Source organism: Grampus griseus (assembly GCF_964374135.1).
Source record: "Grampus griseus genome assembly, chromosome: 3".
NCBI lineage: Eukaryota > Metazoa > Chordata > Mammalia > Artiodactyla > Delphinidae > Grampus > Grampus griseus.
Window position 1 is genome coordinate 156,457,485 of NC_139019.1, and position 21,246 is coordinate 156,478,730.

Here is a 21,246-nt window from a genome sequence, read left to right on the forward strand (position 1 = left end):
AGGTGAGGATCTGGGCTGGGGACTCTGAGCCTGACAATGGAGGTGGCCATGGATGTTGGCGAGCCCTCTAGCCAGCTCACCTCGCCCCCTCCTGGCCAAAGCTGGGTAGGCACCCTGTTCTGTCCATCCCGTGTTTCCATCGCTTGGACTCCAGGGAAGGGGGCAGGGAGGTCCTGGTGGGCACTGGGGCCTCACTCTCCCTAGGCAACTGCCTGACACCTCCTGGCTCTCTAACAGGTCTCCTGCCAAGGGCAGGGATCCTTCCCCTGAGGTGCCCACCATGGGCCTCCCATACCTGTCTGGCTTGAAGATGCCTCCTTTTCCCAAGGGAGGGGGGGCACCAAACCAGGAGAACAGAATCAGGAGGAAGGTAAATTCAGTAACCTGGGGATTACACAGGAATCCATCTTATTTTTTAAACTGTGCGTGTATCTTTCACATGCTCCTTCCTGTCTCTCTCTCTCTCTCTCTCTCTCTCTCTCTCTCTCTCTCTCTATATATATATTTTAAAGGAAGCTCTGAGGACACAATAATCATTTGCAGACAGTCAGCTGTGGGTCAGTTCTCTGGGGGTAGAGAGCCAGCACCACCAGAAGGTTCTGTGCCCCTCTCTGGAGATATAAACCCCTGAAGGCACTTTGAGTGAGCATTATGATGTGTTTACAGCATTGCGGGGGGGGAGCAGCAGCTGAGGTGCAGAGCACAGGCTGGGTCTTCCATAGATAGTGAGGTCTGAGGGAGGCTGGATTTCGAGACAGGGGACTGGTAGGGTCTGGCTAACAGGGCCTAGGGCCCTCAGCCTCTCAGGAGAAGAGGTCATCAGTGTTTGGGGCAGGAGGGCTGCCCTGGGTGTGTGTGTGGCTGGGCAGCCCTGGGGAGGGCTGGTGAGGTCCTAGCCACCCCAGCCCAGTAAGGAGGCCCTGCCCAAGAGGAGTGGGTGGGTGAGGGGGGGCAGAGAAATGACAGGAGCCTGCCGGCATACTGCACAACACCTCAAGGCTTTTCTCTGCTGGGCAGGCTCCTGGGCCAAGACCCAGGTGATGGCCTGCTTTGCGCCCTCCACAACATGCAGGGCACTTGGGGAAGAGGCCCCCAGCAATCTCACCAATGACTCTTGATTTGGGGACGCTTCACAGCAGCAGGAGGGTAGTGGGGGAGAGACTTCAAGTAGCACAGGGGTGGAGGGATGGTGCGGAACTGGGGGTTGGCGGGGCGCCACAGTCAGACCCCCAGCCGGGAGAACGTGGAGAGGGACCACGACAGGCCCCCTCTCCCTTCTGATCAGCTCAGGGAGGCTTCCCAGAGGAGAGGGCTCCCCCGTCTGTCACCTGGAACCCGCCTCGGTGGCTACCTCGGGGAAGCGCTGTTCCCTGCCCAGCTTGGCTCCCGGCTCCGCCCGTGCTACTAGACGCCAGCTTTATTTGATGTTGGGTCTTGCTTCTTCAGGTCGGCTCCTCGGGCGCGCATGGGGCTGCGTGGGTCACTGCAGTCACCCGAGCTGAGGCTGGGGAGGGGAGCTGGCAGCTGGGCACCGCCCTCCCGGGACCGCAGGGCCCACCCGGGACTCAACCTCTGCATCTGCGAAACGGACGCGAGAGCCCCCCCCGGGGCCGACCACTGAGAGGCGCGCGCAGGCGCAGCCGTACTCTGCCGGGGCTGAGGGAGAGGGGGGGCTGGGGGCGGGGGAAGGAGGGGTGCGCGCAAGCGCAGCGGTGAGAGAGGAGTCGTCCCTGAGCCCCGCGCCTGTCCGCGGTCCCGTCCCCACCGCCCGCCCAGAGTCTGCGTGTGCACGCCGCAGCGGGGGAGTGGGCGGGACTGCGGGTGGGACCGCCCCGTTCCCCAGCGTCCCCCGCGGCAGCAGGCACTGACGTGGCTGCCGTCAGAGCCGCCATCTTGTGGGAGCGAAACCAACGCCTGCCTCCGAGCAGCAGCTGCGCCGCGGCCGCCGAGGGTGAGGCTGGGCCCGGGCCGAGGGGGGGGCGGGGGCTGAGTTAAGGCCCGGCGTGAGGCTGGGCCGGGGCGGTGAGAGCCAAGACGGGTCCGAGGTGAAGCCGGGCCGGGCGAGGGGCGAGTTGAGGCCGGGCCGTGGGTCGAGGCGGGGAGCCGAAGTGAGGTAGGTAGAGGCGGGGAGCCGAGGCCCGGCAGGGTCCAGGGTCGAATAGAGGCCGGGGGCTAAGGAGAGGCTGGGCCGGTCTGGGGGTTGAAGCCGGGCCTGGGACCGAGGCGGGGCGGGGCAGATTGGGTGCTGTGTGCTGGGCCAGGGGTCTAGGCTGGGATGGGGGTCGAGTAGGGGCCGAGCTGGGTCGGGAGCCGAGTCGAGGCCGGGGAGGGGTTTGGTCGCGCAACCCTCTCCTCAAGCCCCCCAGAGCCGCCGGGGCGGGCGCCCGGAAGTCCGGCCCGCAACGCGGGCTCTCCAGGAAGCCTCGCTTCCTGCTCCGCCTGCGAGGCCTCCTGCCTCGGGGTCGCGAGGACCAGGAAACTGAGGCCCGCAGCCCGGGACGCGGCCAAGGTCACACGATGGCCAGGGTTTGAGCCCAGTTCCTGTCTGTTCCGAGCACGGAGCCGGCGAGGTGGGGCGGGGTTCGGGGTCCGGGTTCCAGGGCGGATGCTGTGGAGCTGGGGTCTGAGTGGGAGTGCCTGCGGCCCAAGGAAGCCCCCGATGGACGCGCTGGCGGCACTGTAGGGCCCCTTTATCCAAGCTTGCTGCAACCCCGGGATTGCTTCCTGGGTGCCTTTGGCATGGATTAGAACACACTTCCGAGCTGGTGAATCTTTAACCTACGTTTGGAACGACCTGTCCAGGGTTGAGGCGGCCTCCCTAGCAGAGCGTCCTAAAGCTTTCTTGTTGCCCAGTCCAGGTGGTTACGGGAGGTAAAACGGTAGCTTTGTTAATAAGGCTTGGCAATTATAAAGTCCTTAAAATATTAGCTAATCAACTGAGCACTTTTGAGCTCCTCAAAACACCAAGTTGCTGTTTTAAATGAATCGAGCAAAAATGCACAAGAAATCATTGGCAGGAGACAGAGGCAATTCGGACGATTTGGGGAGGCCCCGGAAGTCACTGTTGAGAGCTGTGTAGTTGATGTAGTTGTAGCTGATGTAGTTGGTGTTAGAGTAGTCAGCTCTAGTTCTTGTTTCAGAACTGGTGGTCAGCGTTTTTTTCTGCTGGCTGTTTGCGTGGTTGCTCCTACATTTCTGGCAGTGTGTGTGTGTGTGTGTGTGTGTCTGAAGGAGTGTGAGATGCCATGGCGCATGCTGTGTGTGGTGTTCTTGGAGTTTTCAGAAACTCAAGAGTAGCCAGAACTGGAAGAACTTTGAATGCGTGGTGTTGTTAGCTGGGTCCAAAATTATGAAGAATTGAGTGTGTATGTGTTTATCACAAATCTGGCCACTTTGTTAGAGTGTGCCATAAAGGTTTTCTCTAGTTAACGTGTAGAATGTAGTGTGCCTGTTCACTGGGCATGTCCTGTTGAAAACAGATCCTTGTCACTTGGGCATTAGAAACCTGCTGTTTCCCGTGAGGGCTAACTTCAGATACAGGTATTCAAAATTGCTACTTCAGAAAGATTTAAAATAGTTGGTTTGGATAATAGCTGACTCACATGCTGTCTGCTCATCATTGTAAGAAAGTTAGTAGAAAGCAAAAACTGGTTCTGTGCTTCTCACAGTTCTGGTTTTAAAATCATGTGGTTTAGCTATTTGCTTTGCCTCTTGCACAATGTGAAGAGGGCGTTCAGACCTGCTAAGCCACCTCTACCAGAGATCAGACAGGGTTTGAAACTACAGGAAGGTACACCTGGACTTTTCTGTTTACTTTAGTAGAATTCAGTATGGACCATCAGCCACTGAGGTGATCTCCAGGATCGAATGGCTGTAGGAATAAATCTAACATAGGGGAAAAACCCTTGTGCAAGTTCGTAAATAGTATATTAACTTGGTTTGAGAGAGTTAAATCAGTTTCCTTCAAATTCTTCAAATTCAATGTTGCCTTGAGATATATGAATTTAAATCTGCTCTTGATCACAGTTCAGGCTCACCAAGCATTTCTGCAGCCTTCCTGAGGGTTGTGATCACTTACCGAGCTGGTGTTCAGACCCAGCTAGCCTGTGCTTGCCATAGCATTTATGACTGGTCTCTGTACACGTTGTCCCATAGATATTCTCCCCTTTGACCTTCCAACCTTCGTAGGATTAGGAGAAAGAAGGAAATAAAATGCACATCTGTCAGAGGTGGTTGGGAAAGAAAGATGAAAAATTCCTTTCAGTTGGGATCTTAACATTAAATAAGAACTTACCTCTTTTGTGGTCTGTCTGCTCGTCATTGGTGTGGATGGTGTTAGAGATGTCCTCCCAGCACCATCTGAAGTGGTCTTTTGGAAATGTTTTTGACCTAATAGTGGGTTGGGTGTGACACTTCCTACTGGCAGGTAAAGGAGGGCTTGGGAATGTGTGAGTGTGAAAGAATAGGGGGTGAGGTTAATTTCAGAGTGTGAGCCAGGGAGAGGGGAATACTTCATCCTTAGGTTCTTATCCTCTCGTGATTGTTATAAAGTCTTTAAAATATAGTATCTGTTATAGCTCTATACAGCTCTATCACTATTCTGGAAGGTAGTTCAACATTCTCAGATGGTTCAGATGGCCTGATTAGCTAGAAAAAATGTGGCAGAATTTAACACAAAAACATCAAAGCTCCTTATTCCTAGGAGAATCTGTTAGGCCCTCACCCAGTTCTTTCAGCCAAGCTTCCTTATATGAGTGGGAAGAAATGGTGAAGCTATCTGTTGCAGGGACTAACCTCCATATTCCTAACAAACCCATGTTTCCTGGGTTTTGCATACATCGGAGACAAGAGCTTGGCAGCCTGTCATCACATAGAAAGGGAAGAGTGGGACTTATCACTCACTGAAAAAGAAGAGACAGAAAAAAAGCATACAAGACAGGCAGATTTTACATACATAGCATTCGGGAGCGATTCTCTTTAGGAGGCAAACATTTTTACACACCTGAGGCTACAGGGGTAACTGTTAGTATACAGCATAAATTAACAAAAGCCCCAGTTATGATCCATGCACATTTTCAGAAGTTAGAGATGTACAGTATATTTTAGAAACATTAATTAATGTTTAATCAGAATTTAGTAAGTTTTGCTACTCAGAGGGATGCTAGCAAGCTAGAAGAGTTTGTCTCCAAAGAGCAAGTCATATGTAAAATAGCCAACATCTTTCAGTTTGTATTGTACATCAAATTATTTTTGCAGTGATGTATGTGGGAGCTAAACAGAAAGCTTAATAGTACTAGGTCTCTGAGGTCCTGGAAATTTTTAACGTGAAGTTTTTAAGTGTCCTATCAGTTTGACTTAGGGACAGATGGCCAAGAAAGCAGTTTCAAGATTCTGTCTAGACTTATATGTGAAGAGTAGGAACGAAGGCAAAGTTAGATGTGCCTGTTTTGATCACAGGTTTCAGAATAAAGGATGTCTTTAAAAATTGCTGTTAAGAGTGTGTTTTCCTGTCAAGTATTCTATCATCTGTAGATGAGCATGCACTTCCTAACTGATTGAATCTATTAATTTATATTTAAAATACTGTATCTTTTGTCAATTTTGGTGATGTAACTTTGCTTAAAATAGCTTTTAGCATTTCTCTTTTGTCAAAGTGATATGAGATCTTGCAGATTCCTGGGGAGATCACTGAAAATATATTTTAAGTTACTGGTTGCATGTACCTGAGGGCAGGTTTAGGAAGCAGATTGTGTACACACCTCTCCTGTGGTATTGAACTTTGCTGAGATGGACGTGTTTGCCCTGAGTAGTTATCTGTGTCTCTACAGCCCAGATTTCCTCCTCACTGGAATGTCAAAGGAATGTTCAGATTCCATCACACTCATGTATACTTTTAAACCAGTATGAAATTCATCATTGAGTTGATAGGGTTTTTTTTCTGACAAACTAATTTTTCAGAAAAGCATATGTGTATGATTAATCTTTCTACTTTTTCATACTTAAGGCCTTGATAAATGTTCTTTTATGATTCTTTTCTCCTCTTCTTGACAGTGAATCTCTTGGGTGCCCAGGGAGGTGGCCAGTAGAGAAAAAGACAGGTGGAGATAGAGAGATGGGTGGAGGAAGGTGCGTGAGTTCTGGGCAGAGGAGTACTCACTGGCAAAGTATAAGGCTGGGTGGAGACGCAGGGCCATGGCAGTGAATGGAATGGAAAAGCAGGCCAACAGGACACAGTAAAAGGAGTGGGCACTGAGTCAGACCTATCAGGAGGATAGGGGAGGAGGTGCCATTTGAGTAGAGGTATAAGGGAGTGGGGGTCCTGTGGGTCTTTGGGAGAAACAAGAAGCTTCTCCCAGGCAGGGGAACAGTAAGTGCAAAGGCCCTTAGGTGGGAGTGCACTTAGTGGTTTTGGAGACCTGCCAGGAGCACAAGAAAGGAGAGAAGCCTGCTGGTGTGTACCAGTGGTCCTTTGAGGGATAGCCCCACAGAAAGGGTATTTTGGGAACTTGTGGGAGGATTTTGGGCTCTGCCAATGGTGAGAGGCAATACTGGTATTTAGTACGTTTAGCAGCAAGAATGCATTCAGCATGACTTTCATATAGGTGAAAAATCTGTTTATATCTTAAACCTAATTCTGTTTATGTATGGAGTCAACGTGTGTGTGTGTGTGTGTGTGTGTGTGTGTGTGTGTGTGTGTTTGGTTTTAGTAGATGTTCTGAATTTTCTAGGAAAGAAACTACCTGCTAAATTAAGGGTGATTGTATTTTGTTCTTTGCAGAACTTTACGAAGAGTTGTTCTCTGTTTCCGGTGGTGGGACATTTCATGGACACAGCAGGTTCTGAGTATCTGAGATGCTGGTGTATTTGTGGCAGTCTTCATTAGGTGGTTCTCTGACTACCTCCCTTGAACTTGTAGTGTGGTCATGACCAATACTGAAGGTCATGTGTTATATGACACCATCTTTCATTTCCGTGTTACATTTTAGTTGGGGCAACATGGGTTTTTTGCAGTCTGGTGTGTATGTTGGTTGTATTGTCTGCTAGTTTCCTTTCTGGATGGCAGGGGTGGTGCTGCGAAATGCCATGGGGGTGTTGGCTCTGATCTTCTTAAAGAGCCTGACTTAGTCTGACCTTTCCTAACAGGACCCTCTTGCTGGCATTGAGAACACCTTGCAGAGTGGAAGCTACAGACTTTGGGAGTGCCAGAGGAGAGATGAGGTGCCTGGGACCAGGTGGATAGTGATGGGGAAGCACCTTTTCAAAGGGAGAGGTGATGGGACTTGCCAGTAAAGTAAACAGATTTGAGGATGAGAGGGACAGAGAGAGGAATTGTGAGTGTCTCTGGGGTTTGGGTCTGAAGAACTGGGAGGAAGTTGCAGAGAGTTAAAGTGGGAAAGAGTGGGTCCTTTATATTTGAGGATTAGATTTTGATGGGAAACCCATGTGTTAAGGGGGTAGTAGAAGAGAAGTCTGGAGGTGAGAGGAAGCCTCAACTGGGGTCCCATGTAGGGGACTGCATTCCTCTGGGAGTGAATGGCTGGATAGGGGCAGTACTAGGGAGTGAAAGTGCAAGACACTGAGTGTGATGGGACTGCTGGTCACCTGAGGCGGGTGATGGGGACTGCTGGGAGGTTTTAAGCAGAGGATGGCAGGAGCAGGTATATGAATGAAATTTCCCTGAGTCCAGGGCTGTCCAGGGTTTGAAATGTGAGCAGAGGTAGGAAGAGGCCTATTGAGAGGTAGCTGTGGCTGTTCAGGCCAAACAACGAGAAGTTCCCACAAGGACATTGTCCTCCCAGCCAAGACCAGCTGCCTGGAGAGTGAGGCAGAGGTTTCCCCGAGTGCTCTGAGCTGGTGCACCTCTGGGTGCTCCTAACAAGGGTCTCAGGAGGGCAGATCTGGCAGGGGGCTTGCTTCAGAGGTAGGAGGATCTAACAGAGGCTCTCAGCCACTGCTGCACTTTGCTATTCTGTGTCTTCTGGGAAGCCCATCACTCAGAAAAAGAGGTGGGGCTGTAATTTTTTTTACATTTTGTTTTCAAAATGAAAGTTCTCTGCAGGCAAAAATCAAGTTTTAGAGATTGGTTTAATCATTTTAATCACTCACAAAGTCCCCTTGTGCTGAAAAAGCCTCAGGGGGCTGCCTGCCACTCTGAGAAGTTTGAGGAGGAAGAACTGGGCACTCTGACAGCTCATGGTTGGTTGCAGTTCCCTTTTTCTTCAAGGGTGTGGAAAGGGGTCCGAGCAACGCTGGCTTCTCCAGAGCCCCACCCTTGTGCCTGGAGAGGGTCCTATGTCTGCACCATGGGTGCAGGTGGCCTCCTTGAGAAGACACCAGAACAGAAACCATAGGGGCTTTAGCATGTTTGTGGTGATCATATAATTAAAGGAGTGACAAAAACAAACTAATGTGATATACTTCACAACAGAAATCAGAATCCTGAATTGCCTTCTCTTCCTTGTTCTCACTACTGGAACTGAAACATAGGACTGTGTTATTTGACAGGTGTGCCTGTCCTTTCTGTCAGGATCATGGGGACTGAGACTTCAGCAGCTGGAGCTGTGTGTGTGTGTGTGTGTGTGTGTGTGTGTGTGTGTGTGTGAGAGAGAGAGAGAGAGAGAGAGAGAGAGAGAGAGAGAGAGAGAGAGAGAGAGTGAGAGAGAGTCTCTGTGCTCATGTTGAAGCTTTTAGCTGCATTGAAAGGACTATAGTGTAACTGTGGATCAGTCTTTGACATTGCTTGGCCCAGAGCCTTGTTTGCCATTGAGGTGAGGTTGGAAGGATGAGCACTGTGTTCCACTTGTGTTTCACCATCTGTCAGTTGGATTCATTGAGTACTCTTGAGCTTTTGTGTGCCCAGGGCTGTGCTCATCACACAGCTACTCCTTACATGAGTGTGCTGTTAGCCCCACAGTGTGTGGAGGGTATGCTGAGAACAACAAAAAGGAAAGGACTCTTCCCTGTGGAAGATGGCATCTGAACTTGGCTTCAGAGGTTGAGTGAAGGGCTCGGTGGGCATGGCATAGAAAATCAGTATGGAGAGGGGACTGGGAGCACAGCCAAGGTCAGAATATAGGCCTGAGTGACTTGCTGAGGAGTTCCAAACCAATGGTGCTCTGTTTGCCACTAGGATGGGTTGAAATACAATTCTAATTGATTTCCAAAGAACCACTGATGTGCAGAATTAGTAAGGAGTTGGTGGTCAACACTTTTCAGGGTATCTGGGTGGTTTACAGTTGCCTGTAGTTTCTCTAATCCTGCTTTGCATTTTAGTCATAAATTGCTTTGTTTCCTCCATTTTCAGTTTAATTTGTTATACATTTTAATGTTCTGAGGTTGATGCAAATTTGTTTTTGGTTTTGTTTTTTCGATCTTTTGATTTCTTTTTCCAGTAACAATTTCTTTAGACTTAAGTGTGTTTGGAGTCAGATGGAGGGTATATATGCCCTGACTTCTGGAGTAGAAGTGCTCGTTAGGGTCCATGGCACTGGCCCCACCACAGTGGGGGGCCCAGGCGCCCACCACCAGGTCTGCAGGACCTGGAAACCATTCCATCACTGTTGCCCCATCCCACGGGCTAGCATACTCAAATGGTCCTGCATAGCTACAGGGGGCCAGGAATGTAGGTTTACTCTGGAAGGCCTCAAGCCCAGGGACAGATCTGGGAGAAGAAAATACCAAGGAGCAGCCAGCGTCTGCCACCAGGATGAATGCACAGAACTGTGAGAGATGCTCCTGATGTAGCATCTGAGTGAGGCCTCAACTTGTGGGTATCATCCACTCTTTGTTTTACTCCAGTTGGGGGCCGCATGACATTTGTGTTCAGAGGTCCTACATGGATATTGTTTTCATTTGGGGTAGACCATCTGGTTATTTGCGCCCATCTGTAGATTTCACGTCAGTGTAAGTAAGTATCTTTGGTAATGGGCTTTGAGAACAGTTATGTTAAAAAATAGTAAAACTTTAAGACTATGAATAAGGGAGAATTGCAAAAGATAACTAAATATATTCATCAGTTAAATGCTTTGGATTTTGTAGTTATTGGTAAGTAGGATTAATTGCAGTTTCACTGTTTCCACGCTCGCCTTGTGGTTCGTATGCTTGTTCCGTTAGACAATGGACAGTGACTCTTGGATGTTCATGTTAGTGTAGACCAAGAGCTACATTCATGAATGAAACTCATTTCTTGTTGTCATTTTAAGGATTTCACCTTGAATCTTAAGCTGGCCAAGAGGGACCTAAATTGAATTTCACTGGTTGCTCCTCCTAAGAATCAGACCTGACCGGAAACCCCTTCCTTCAGCTTTGGGAGGCAACTTGCAGGGCATCTGGAGACCAGGGTTAGTGTACTAGTCTATGGATTTCTGGTACTCATCATCCTCTGGGGGTGGCGGTGGGGGGGTTGTTGGGAACGGGACTGCTGCATAGAGGCCAGGTCTAGTGCCTAATTGATTCCTGCAAAACATCCTAAAAGTTTTGTTGTGAAAAACAAAAAACAGTCTCTCATTGGAATTCACCTTTAGGAGCAGACCAGAACTATACAGTTCTAGAATGTTTTTGCATGTTCTTTCATTTATTCTTTTTCTTTGTATTGAAAGTTCAGAGTCAGTGTAGATGAAATGGGTGGAGGTGGTCAAAAGGTACAAACTTCTGGTCATAATATAAATAAATCCTGTAATATGAGGTACAGTATGGTGACTGTAGTTTACCGTACTGTATTTATATTTGAAAGTTGCTAAGAGAGGAAATCTTAAAAGTTTTCATCACAAGGAAAAAAAGGGTGACTGTGTGAGGTGATGGGAGTTAACTAGACTTTTTGTGGTGATCATTTCCCAATAATATACACATATCAAGTCATTATTTTGTACAGCTGAAAATAATACAGTATGTCAGTTATATCTGAATAAAACTGAAAGGAAAAAAAAAGTTCAGTCAACTTAATTACATCCTTTGAGTGTCTCAGGCTGAATATTCTTCCTTCTGAGCGTGTTGTTGATTCTTACCTTCATCACAATTGTGTTAGGCCTGTGAGGTGTATCTGCCTATCACTAGTATTGGCACATTCAGTATTCTTATGCTAATTTTAATGAAAAAGTTACAACATGTAACGCTCTACCCAATAGCAGAAAAATGTTAGAGCTACAGAAATGGAATGTTGGACTAATAGAGTAATGACTGAAGGCTTTATTTAGCTGATGGGGTGGAGCTACAAGTTGATGTACAAAAAGCAGTTTGTAGCAGATTATATTATGTGATCATATTGCCTATGAAAGTAGAGGACCCCCACCCCTTAAAATTAAATCCTACATGTCAGGGATGAATTAGGCTTTTGAGTGGTTGATAATCTAAGCACATATTTGACTGCTTGAAGAATGAATGAAACCCTTGTTTTATAATGTATATCAATTCCTCAGGAAGATTTTGTTAATTTTTCTCAAATTAGATATTAAAATTGACATTATGAACTATTGAGCTGTACATTTTACTGTATGTAATTTACACCTAATAAACTTGACTTTTTTTTAAAAAAAGCAAAACGAAAAAAGTTCTGATGTCACCTAGCTGTTCATTTGAATAGGGGATTCATCCATGTGATCTCTCATTTACAGAGGGACCAGAACAGCCCATCACATCTGAGGCACAGAATAGAATCCAAACCCTTGTTTTTTGCCTCCTTGGGTCACATTTTCGTTTCCCAAGACATGCTCTAGGTTAGTGGTTTATTCTTCCTACTGATTCCCAGCAGTTTAGGTCATCTTGATATGCATACAGAGATTTTGTTAAGTAAACCAGCTCTAACAGTTTCAGAAAATGTGACAAACTTTCCTTCTGCAGAAGTAAGCTGCACGGCTCTGTAGGGGAGGGCTGTCCCATGCTCATCTTGAATCCTCTGAGGCTTGTTAGGAGATGCAGCAGGCACAGGTAGAGCTCGTGGGTACATATATTTCTCTTCAGCAGCTAAACCAGTCACTCTGGATTCATTTACTGGAGTGGAACGGGTGTAAACTCATGCTACATTTTTTCCTCCCTGCACTGGCTTTCCCAGGGAGGCCTGTTGTTGGCCTTGGCCTGTAGCCTAGTAGGTCTTTGCATGCAGGAGTGTAGGCAGCCAGTTGTGTCCTGTTCTTTGCTATAATGTTGAACTGCCACCCTATCATTGTTTCTGGTCCTAACCAGAAAAAGGAAAAAACCATTCTTAAGGGGCTGTGTCCGCTCAGAGCTTTCTGTCTCAGGAAAGAGACGTGCTGTTGTTACTCTTGCATCTTATGAGCCAGCTCGAAGGTGCAAACTCAGGCAGGTGCGGGGAAGTGCTCTTTTGAGAAAATCAGCGTCTTCACTGCTTACAAATACTCACGGCCATTACCATGAACCTGAAAAACAGGTTTTGACCTTAGTGCTAGGGATCCTGGTAGAGGAAAGGGTGAAATAGGCCTAGGCTGGGCATCCTACAAGTTAGAACCTGTGTGGAGAGGCCACGGAACAACTCTCATGGTCACTGTTGAACCTTTCCACTGTGATACTGTGTTAGGTCAGGAGCTGCCAGGGCCCCTGGACCAGGTGCAGGGCGGTTATAGATAGATGCTTGTATAGTGGGAGAGACCAAGTGCTGTGTGTAGCGTCTTAAACCCTAGAGTTTGTGCTCATCCCCATCCAGGTTCAGCCACCAAATATATGGCCCACTTCCCCTTTGGGGCTTCAGGACTTGAGTAAGTTAAAAAACTGTGTGTGGAAGGCAAGGACCACACTGATAATCAGGGCTCAGCAGACTGCACGGCCAAGGCAGGCCAGGGGTGAGTGGGCAGACACGCTTGGGTGGGGAGGGGAGGAGGCTCTTGGACTGCCATGGCTGTGACTGACTGCATTTTGAGGCTGACATGCGGGTGTGGGCCTGCTGCTGTGCCCAGTTTACCTGGAATGTTCCATCAGTCCCATGTGGGAGTTGGGAGAGTACACTTAACCTTTTCACCCCTTAGTGCCCAGGTTTTTGTGTCAATTTGTAGGAATGCACCACTAAAACAGGTATAAAACAAGTATAAACAGCAGTCTTCCATCCTGCCTCCCAGGGATAGCCTCTTTCATGCCTCACTGTACTAAATAGTGTGCTAATACTGTTTCTCAGTGTGTCAGCTTTGGACAGTGAGGGTTGGCCCTTGAGACCACAAGTTCTGGCCTCAGCTTTCCAATACCCAGCAATGACAGTCGAAGTATCATGACTGAGTAAATATTGTTCACTGCTGAGTCAAGTGGTGACTGGCTTATGGTTTCCCTCAGGAAATCTTAAAATGACTTCTTGGCATTTTCATCCTTGGGTGTTTTTCTGTGTACCTGTGATTAGTTTTTCCCAATTCCCCTAGAATTGCCAAACCCCACGTTTAAACCACATAGGTAACTGTTCCTCTTTTCCTGGAACTCTCCTCCTTCCTGCTGCAGCCTGCGCTGGCTGCTGTTCAGGCCTGCCTCTGTGTCTCCCTCCATCACCTTGGGGGCTCCCTCTGCCTGTGGCAACCTGGAGAAGAAGGCATGTGTGAAGCCTTGCATTTCTAACCTCTGTTCTGCCCTTTGGCTGATACAGAATTACAGATTAAAAGTGCTGCTTATGTCTCTCTTTTGGGGGAACAGTTTGAGGTTCACCACATAATTGAGGGAAAGGCATGGAGATTTCCAGTTCCCACATAGCCTTCCTCACTATATCCCCCACTAGAGTGGTGCATTTGTTACAGTTGATGAACCTACATTGATACATCATCATCCAGAGCCCATAGTTTACCTTAGGGTTCACTCTTGGTATTGTGTGTTCTGTAGGTTTGGAGAAATGCATATTGACACGTATCTACCATCGCAGTTTCACACAGAATAGTTTCACTGTCCTAAAAATCCTTTGTGTTCCACCTATTCATCCCTCCCTTCCTCCTAACCCCTCACAACCACTGAAAGGATCTTTTTACTGTCTCCACAGTTTTGCCTTTTCCAGAATGTCATATAGTTGGAATCATAGGTGTGTAGTATTCTTAGATTGGCTTCTTTCACTTAGTAATGCACATGTATGCTCCTCCACATCTTTTCATGTCTTGATAGCGCCTTTCTTTTTAGTGTTGAATAATATTGTTTGGATGTACCACAGCTTATCCATTCACCTACTGGAAAACATCATGGTTGCTTCCAAATTGTGGCAAAATTTTGAATGAATAAAACTTTTTGGAATGAATAAAACTTCTGTAAACATCAGTGTGCAGGTGTCTGTGTGGATGTTAGTTTTCAGTTCCTTTGGGAGCATGATTGCTGAATTATATGTTCAGAGTATGTTTTGTGAGAAACCTCCAAACTGTTTGCGGACAGCTGTACCATTTTGCATTCCCTCGGGTAATGGAGGAGAGTTCCTGTTGCTCCACATTCTTGCCATTGCCAGCGTGTGTTCTGGATTTTGGCTTTTGGTCATTCTAATAGGTGTGCAGTAATAGCTCATTGTTTTAATTTGCATTTCTCTGAGGACATATGATGAGCATCTTTTCATTGCTTACTTGCCTTCTGTAAACCTTTAATGAGGTTTTCATTAAGATCTTTGGCCCATTTTTTTAATTTTAAAATTAAATTTGTTTTTGTTGAGTTATAAGTGGTCTTTGTATATTTTGGATGACAGTCCTTTATCAGATACATCTCTTGCAGATATATTCTCTCAGTCTGGTTTTGTCTTTCACAGAGCAGAAGTTTGTCATTTTAATGAAGTTCAGTTTATCAGTTATTTCTTTCATGGGATAATATCTTTGGTGTTGTGTCTAAAAAGTCATCACCGTACGCAAGGTAGATGTTGGTCTTTTAAATTGCTCCTAGTTTCCTCCCTTTTTTTTTTTTAATATTTATTTATTTGGCTGCGTTGGGTCTTAGTTGCAGCATGCAGGACCCAGTTCCCTGATCAGGGATTGAACCTGGGCCCCCTGCATTGGAAGCTCGGGGCCCTAGCCACTGGACCACCAGGGAAGTCCCAGTTTCCTCTTTTTTAAATCTTGTGTGTGTGTGTGGATTTTTTTCACTTTGGTTGTGAGGTCTGCTGTTCTCTGTGTCCTAATGCCCTGTCTTGTTTTGTGGGCACCAGGTCCCCACCATGTCGATGCCAAGGCTGTGTGTGGGTTGGGGATTTTGTTTGTTTTTTATTGTTTTTTTCTTTTTAAATGTCTTCTGTCTTCTCTCCAAATTCTTTGTTTCAGTCACTTGCATTGGGGGCTTCTTAAAGGGAGATAGGGACGTGGCTATTTGAGGGCCTCCAGGTGCAAGAATCCATAGGTCCTTGCTTTGAGGCTTCTGGGTTACATGTGAGGGTCTGCAGGGAAGTGTGCCTCCCTGTTGATTTTGCCCATATCCGTCTGTTTCCAGTACAGTGCACCGCATGCCCTCCTCTGCCTGGATAGTGGAGTCAGGGCCCCTGGTTCAGCCGCTCCAAAAAGGTCCCTTGGCTCTCCTGCAGAGCTGAGGATGAGCACTCGGTCAGGGTCAGACCTCACCAAAATTTGCTGACTTCTGTCACCTCTTTCCACCTCCCCCCACTTTTCTCTTTTGAGTCAGTCATCACTTATTTCTTCATTGGTAACGATTTCAGGAGTAAGCTGAGATAAATGTGTGTGTTCAGTTTATTCTGTCTTCCATAATTTATCATCATCTATAGGAAAAATGGCTGTCTGCAGAAAAGGAAATATAGTAAAGATATTTTTAAATTTTACTTTTATAACTAGGTAATATTATTCAAAACCAAAAAGCATTAAAGTGTTGAAAGTGCACTGAAGCCTGCTGGAAGCGCCTCCACGGGACACCTCTAGGACCATTGGAGCATCTAAGTCACAGTGGGGTAGTGATTCTGACCTACTGAGTAAACTAGGAATGCACAAGTTCACACTATATCAATATATGGAGAAGTGGTTCCTTGCAGTAGAATGCTAACTAACTAATAGCTGGAAGGAATGACTCAATAGAAAATCACCATTTGACAGTCCTCATGGTAATAATTCAGCCAGGAAATGTCAGAGTGCTAAAACTAGAAGGTGGAAGTTGGATGAGGAGCAGGACGTGGACTTAGTCACCAAATACTCACTGATGACTAAGGCAGAAAGTAACTTGCAGTGGAGGCCTGGCGACTCCACCTGAGCCTGTCATCAGAGGTGATAAGGAATGGTGGGGATCTGGGTCACGCCCCCCAGGTGGAGTGCAGTGGGGCGTGCCTGTGGCAGGCCCATATCTGTGTCCTTCATGGGTCTGGCCTCTGACCCCAGCAGTGTCCATCCAAAGTCCAAAGACTGGGGAGTTCATTGTTACTTCTAGGAGGGTCAGGTATGCAGGGCAAGGCTCCTTCCAAGCCTTGACAGTGGCTTCCACCAACACCCTCTCAGAGGTCAGGTGTAAGCAGCTCCTGCCTGCTTGGAACAAGTTCTCTGTGGTTCATTTGGTTTTCTGTCAACACTCACACAGAGTTCTTCCCAGTTGAAGGCTGCCCAGCTCTCCACAGCTTGACTTCACCATAGGTGCCAAAAGTCCAGATTCCTGGCTTCCCTGGTGGCGCAGTGGTTAAGAATCCGCCTGCCAATGCAGGGGACACAGGTTTGAGCCCTGGTCCAGGAAGAGCCCACATGCTGCGGAGCAGCTAAGCCTGTGTGCCACAACTACTGAGCCTGTGCTCTAGAGCCTGCGAGCCACAGCTACTGAAGCCCACATGCCTAGAGCCAGTGCTCTGCAACAAGAGAAGCCACTGCAGTGAGAAGCCTGCGCACAGCAACAAAGATCCACCTCGGCCATTAATTAATTAATTATTTTTTAAAGTCCAGATTCCTAAGCATTTGAGAAAGTGACCGTTTTTTCCTAAGGCCTTGTTTGCAAATAAAACAGTTGAAGGAGGAGAGTACTGAGCATGGAGAGGCCAGGCCTGGGCAGCTCTGGTGCCTTGGGCGCCTTTTGGGACAGGAGATCCTCTCCTCCTTGAGCCTCACTCTCCCGCAGCTGTGGTCACTTGTTCCTTCCTATAGGTCTGGGTGTCTGGGCCTGGTCTCTGACCTTGGGTCCAGCCAGCTCAGTGGTATCCTAGTGTTTCTGCCCTGCTGAGTGAGGAGAGCCTGGTGGGAGCCCAAACACAGCACACGTGTTCTCGTACAAGCATGTTGCTGTACCACACAGGCCTTCTCCTCTCTGGGACAACACTGACCACAGCTCTTGGGAAGGTGTCCCCTGGCAGGCTCCCCAGGGTCATTTTTGTGGGCTCACCCTTAGACTGAATGCCCTGGTGTGCTGCCCTAGAGCCCAGGTGTTCTCACGCCACCGGTCCTGCCTGCAGGGTGTGCTAAGCTCTCAGCGTGTTGGGAAAGGTTGGTCTCTTTTGGTCTCTGCCATGGGCCCTCCTAGCTTCTTGTGTGTTAGTTGCCTTAACATTGGACTGTTTTTCACTGAGACTTGGAGCAGTTGGGAGACATGGTAGGGCCTTGGAGTGGTTGTTTATGGCCCCTTGAAAAGCTCTGTATTAGATTATGGAGAATCTAGCATTCATTTGAAAGCCACACCTCTCCACGCATGTTGGACATTGCACCCCACAGTGGCAGGTTGTAGGACTTAGAGGTAAGTTACCCTGAGGCCTTGGGCGTCACTTCCTGATATAATGGCAGTAGCTGCTTCAAAATCCGGTCAGCCCTGTTCTAAGATTCCCATTCTCTCCCTTTTAAGGGTGATTTTAGGGCTCGAGAGGCAGGCAGGCAGGACTTTTTCTTTTGGATAGGAACCAGAATTTCATCAGCTTATGCCTTGTGAGTTTTCAGGAGAGATAACAGGATGTCCATTTGTCTGTCTGTGGGTGAGTCTGTCTCTGAGCTGCTGCTGCTTTGCTGGCCCTGGGCAGCACAGAAAGAGACACAAGGACTCCTTGTATCTGCAGGTTTCTCTGGCCAGTGTTGCTCCCACCAGTCTACAGCATGGGGAATATCTTTGCAAACCTCTTCAAGGGCCTTTTTGGCAAAAAAGAAATGCGCATTCTCATGGTGGGCCTAGATGCTGCGGGAAAGACCACCATCCTGTACAAACTGAAGCTGGGTGAAATCGTGACCACCATTCCCACTATAGGTGAGGAGGCTGGGCCTCGGGAGGCTAGGGGATAGTGGTAGCCCTAGGGAGAGCCTCACACTGGGTCTCCTCCAGGCTTCAACGTGGAAACCGTGGAATACAAGAACATCAGCTTCACTGTGTGGGACGTGGGTGGCCAGGACAAGATCCGGCCTCTGTGGCGCCACTACTTCCAGAACACACAAGGTGAGGGTGGGCCACCCCATTACAACCCTCAGGAGGGGGGCTGTGGCCTTTGGGAGAGGTTGGGAGTGTCCCAGGTGCCTACACTAATGCTTACTGTTCCCTATGCAGGTCTCATCTTCGTGGTTGACAGCAATGACAGAGAGCGTGTGAATGAGGCCCGAGAGGAGCTTATGAGGATGCTGGCAGAAGACGAGCTCAGGGACGCCGTTCTGCTCGTGTTTGCTAACAAACAGGTACGCATGACTGAGCCACCCTGTGTGCTGGTGGTGGGTGCACGTTAGGCAGCCAGCCTCTCAGCGATGGAGGTCTGACGAGGCGGGGGTCACAGGTCAGGTGGAGAGGGTTCCGTGCAGTCCCCTTGACCCACGCCTGCTTTGCTACCCTCCCCCCTAGGACCTCCCCAATGCCATGAATGCAGCTGAGATCACGGACAAGCTGGGTCTGCACTCTCTGCGCCACAGGAACTGGTACATTCAGGCTACCTGTGCCACCAGCGGGGACGGGCTCTATGAGGGACTGGACTGGCTGTCCAATCAGCTCCGGAACCAGAAGTGAGCTGTACTCCTCTCTCCTCCCTTCACACTCCCTCCTTCTGCCCTCGCTTTACTCTCATGTGGCAAACGTGCCCCTGTGGTGTGAGTGCCAGAAGCTGTCTCCATGGTCGGTCACAGTGTGCTTCACCATGCTGTAAATGTGCAGACGCAGCCTGCAACTGGGTTTTTATTTAATGTAAATAGTTTTTGTTTCCAATGAGGCAGTTTCTGGTACTCCTATGCAATATTACTCAGCTTTTTTTATTGTAAAAAGAAAATCAACCCACTGTTTAGTACTGAGAAGGGATTTTAGGCACACGGGTCATCCAGGAGTCGCTGTGTCAGAAAAGCCCGATGTTCCTCTTCTGGGCTTTACGTCTGTGTTGAGATCCATTTTGGTGGTTGGTTTTTAACCCAAACTCAGTGCATTTTTTAAAATAGTTACGAATACAAGATAAGGAGAACACTTGAACACACAGAAGGGAGAAATGTGCCTAGTGTAGGTTCTGCAGTAATGGCCTGAGTCCAGTCCACCAGTGGTCTGTTTCCCGTTGGGAACGTGAAACGGGGCAGAACCAGCTATGATCCATTCTGCATGGTCACAATAGGGTCCCTGTGATTTGCTCTGTCTTGGGTCATCCCACACCCCATAGCGTTTGTGCTTGTATCTGTGCTTACATGGCTGCCCAGGAGATGGGCTGGAGGCTGCAGCCACCACTCTCAGACCCCTTGGAGGAACCCCAGCCTTTTCTTGGGTCAGCATGGGCACTTTGGTTGGAACGCTCTGGTTTGAGCGGGAGCCCTGCAGTCCCCTTGCTTGCCTGCTCCGGGCTCTCTGGGGTCTCACCAGCAGGAGCGCGGGTGGTCATCCTTGAGCCCCAGCCCCTCGGAGCCCCTGTCTATGTGTGCTTTCACTCCCTCAGCCTGCAAGGGTCAGATTTGCCATCGAAAAATGATAACCTCTACTTTTTTCTTTTGTATTTTGATAAACACTGAAGAAGCTGGAGCTGTTAAACTTTATCTTGGGGAAAACCTCAGAACTGGTTTATTTGGTGTCGTGGAACCTCTTAATGCTTTCAATACACAATTAGTAATCAACTGTTTTGTATACTTGTTTTCAGTTTTCATTTCGACAAACAGGCACTGTAATTACAGCTATTAGAATAAAATCTCTTAACTATTTCATGGCTCTCCCATTTTTGGGTGCCCCTGACTGACATTCTGCCTCTTGGCAGCTGGGCAGGGACAGCTGCTTCCTCCTCACTTAGGGAGGGCAGCATTGATCTGACTTGCCCTGTTCCCTCTCTCTGCCCATCCCTTCCCTGCCACCCGACCCTTGTCTCCCTACCCCCCTCCCCCACCGCTTCACTTCCCATGGGTGGGTGTGGGTATGTCCCAGTGCCCTTGTGGTGACCACCTCATTGGTCTCATGCTGGCAGTCCAGCCCCCTGGTCCCAGTCTTGGCAATGCCTGGTTGTGAAAGGAACGGCAGGGTCACCATAGGGAGTATGCCCAAAAGGCTAGAGCCAGGTGGTATGTGGAGGAAACCCCCCACCCTTCCTAACATCCACCCTCTGTGGTACCCCCCAAGCCAGCCAGCTTGTCCTCTGGAGGGGCGGGAACCCCTGGCCAAGCTCCACGTCACTGCCACAGCGATTGACCCATGCCTGGCTGGGTGCTTTGTGCACCTGTGCCATAGACCCTGTCCCACTTTTGCAGGGGTTGTCCCTCTGACCTGGAGCCCTTCTTGGCACCCTTGTTCCCCCCACTGGGTGCAGGCATTGGCAGGCGAAGTTTCAGGTGTCCTTTCCCCCAGAAGGCAGGCTGCCCCACCATAAATAATGATCTGCTCTAACAAACAGGTTGAAAACCAGTGCTGAGTGCTCTGAAGACAGAATTGCCTTCAGCTCTCATTTCTTTGAAAATCAGAAGCAAAACAAGAACCTCCATAATGAATCCAGGCTGGGTTTTGTCTTTATTCCAATGTGGTTGTAAGATGTTTTCACTTTTTCTGTGGAGGGCCAGGTTGTATGTATGCCTCCCAGCCTTGGAGATGGGGGGCCGGGTGGAGGGAGCCAGTGCCATAGCACGCAAAGGGGATGGGGGTGAGACAGTGGTTAAGAGGTCCCTTGGTGGCCTGGAGAGACAAGGGTGGCTCCAGGTACAAGTCCAGCTCCCCATGATCTAAATGCCCAGGCTGCCCCTTCTAGCATGCTCACCTACCTGCAGCGGAGCACTCTTTGGCCCCTCTGCCTTCCCTGCTGGCCACACATGACCCAGAGCTCTTGGTACACCTGAAGTTGATGCAGGGGACCAGGCCAACATGGGACCCCAGGATGCTGACCACCAAAAGGACAGTGCCCCTCCCAGTGGGCTTGCAGGTAGTCTTGCTGGAACTCAAGAGATTTACCACATTTTCACACATCACGTTCTATTGTGA

General features: G+C 48.7%; 1 protein-coding gene across 4 annotated transcripts; it reads left to right on the forward strand.

Annotated features, from left to right (window-relative positions):
• The first annotated feature begins 1,848 nt into the window (after window positions 1-1,848).
• On the forward strand, window positions 1,849-19,988 carry ARF1 (ARF GTPase 1). 4 transcript variants are annotated; one of them, XM_082651519.1, is made up of 6 exons: window positions 1,849-1,951; window positions 10,203-10,340; window positions 17,903-18,087; window positions 18,163-18,273; window positions 18,382-18,506; window positions 18,667-19,988. In XM_082651519.1, exons 3-6 carry the CDS (start codon window positions 17,940-17,942, stop codon window positions 18,826-18,828), a joined length of 546 nt encoding a protein of 181 aa, XP_082507645.1. In that variant the 5' UTR covers window positions 1,849-1,951; window positions 10,203-10,340; window positions 17,903-17,939; the 3' UTR covers window positions 18,829-19,988. The 4 variants fall into 4 exon arrangements, with proteins under 4 accessions (XP_082507645.1, XP_082507643.1, XP_082507646.1 ...); XM_082651520.1 differs by lacking the exon at window positions 1,849-1,951 and adding an exon at window positions 1,958-2,113; XM_082651517.1 differs by lacking the exon at window positions 10,203-10,340 and having other exon boundaries at window positions 1,859-1,951.
• Window positions 19,989-21,246: the final 1,258 nt, after the last annotated feature.